General features: G+C 32.3%; 1 protein-coding gene across 5 annotated transcripts in view; it reads right to left on the bottom strand.

Annotated features, from left to right (window-relative positions):
- The window catches only part of LOC106952707 (gastrula zinc finger protein XlCGF8.2DB-like), a 35,041-nt gene extending 34,293 nt beyond the window's left edge, over nt 1-748 (bottom strand). For 2 of the 5 annotated variants that reach the window (XM_015041021.1, XM_015041008.1), the window contains exons 1-2: nt 601-748; nt 408-510 (exon numbers count right to left, since the gene is read on the bottom strand). In XM_015041021.1, the coding sequence (XP_014896507.1) occupies nt 408-426 (19 nt within the window). In that variant the 5' untranslated portion in view covers nt 427-510; nt 601-748. The remainder of the gene's footprint in view (nt 1-407; nt 511-600) is intronic. The other 3 variants (XM_015041012.1, XM_015041015.1, XM_015041011.1) reach the window with 3 other exon arrangements.
- Nucleotides 749-1,001: the final 253 nt, after the last annotated feature.

The following is a 1,001-nucleotide window of genomic DNA, read 5'->3' as shown; positions in this document are numbered from 1 at the left end:
AAAAGAAAATTAAAAGTGTTTTTAAAAAAAAAAAAAACAAAAAAAAAAAAAAACACCCAAAAAAAAAAAAAAAAAAAAAAAAATCAAGAATAGGCAACTTCAAAAAGAAATGTTTTTAAGGGCTAAACACAGTGGGTCTGACTTACATTAATAAATATTGTTTGTTATTTATCAAGTCATTATGATACAAATATAAATTTTGGACTGTGTTGAAACTTTTCTTTCGTTTCCTTTAGTATGCCAGTGCATTTTTTAATGTTTTCATCACGCAGAGTACTTTGGCTGGTCTTGTTGCTGAAATGTGCTCGACAAGTCAACTTGCCTTGCCCTGCATCGTTGTTAGTTGCGTTTTATAAAACGTTGAAACAGAATATAATGACCATCAAACCGAGAGTCCATCTACTCACTGTGTACCGGTTCCTCCATCTCTTGGTTTCTTTCCTCCAACGCTGAAGCTTTGAACTCGCTGCTTTCCAGTCGGCGTCCAGCTAACAGGCTAAGCTAACACACCTGGGAGGAAATTAAGGAAAAACTTAAGTAAAACAGAATTTCATAATTAAAGTAAAACCTCAGTGGCTTTAAAGATACGCATTTAAATACCTGGAAAGCTGACTGAACACGAACATTTTACAATGAATAAGGAAACAAAAGTTTTTGTCCACCTATCGTTTGCTGCTAGGAGACAACTACTTCCGCTATTCATCGGATCTTATTAGCCTCCAAAATAAAAGCTCAATTTGAGCCGCAATTTATAGCTACACATCAGTTGAATCCACAGTGATTTAAATTAGAATATGCGTTCCTATCCGACTCATTTCTTAAAGTTACTTTTTAGAAATAACAGCCATAAACATAAACATAATAATGTTTAGCAAATGCTAAACATACTTTTTTAAGTCTACATTTCTGTTTTGAAATGTTTTTCAGTTTGATATAAATATCCTCATCTTAAATATTGTTTTCATGAGCTTTAAGTAAAATTCTGTATAACAGAATCTATA

The sequence above is a fragment of the Poecilia latipinna genome, unplaced genomic scaffold (assembly GCF_001443285.1).
Source record: "Poecilia latipinna isolate Pla-1442-1.1 unplaced genomic scaffold, P_latipinna-1.0 Scaffold536, whole genome shotgun sequence".
Lineage (NCBI taxonomy): Eukaryota > Metazoa > Chordata > Actinopteri > Cyprinodontiformes > Poeciliidae > Poecilia > Poecilia latipinna.
The sequence above is the reverse complement of the archived record's forward strand: the minus strand, read 5'-3'. Positions and strand labels throughout refer to the sequence as shown.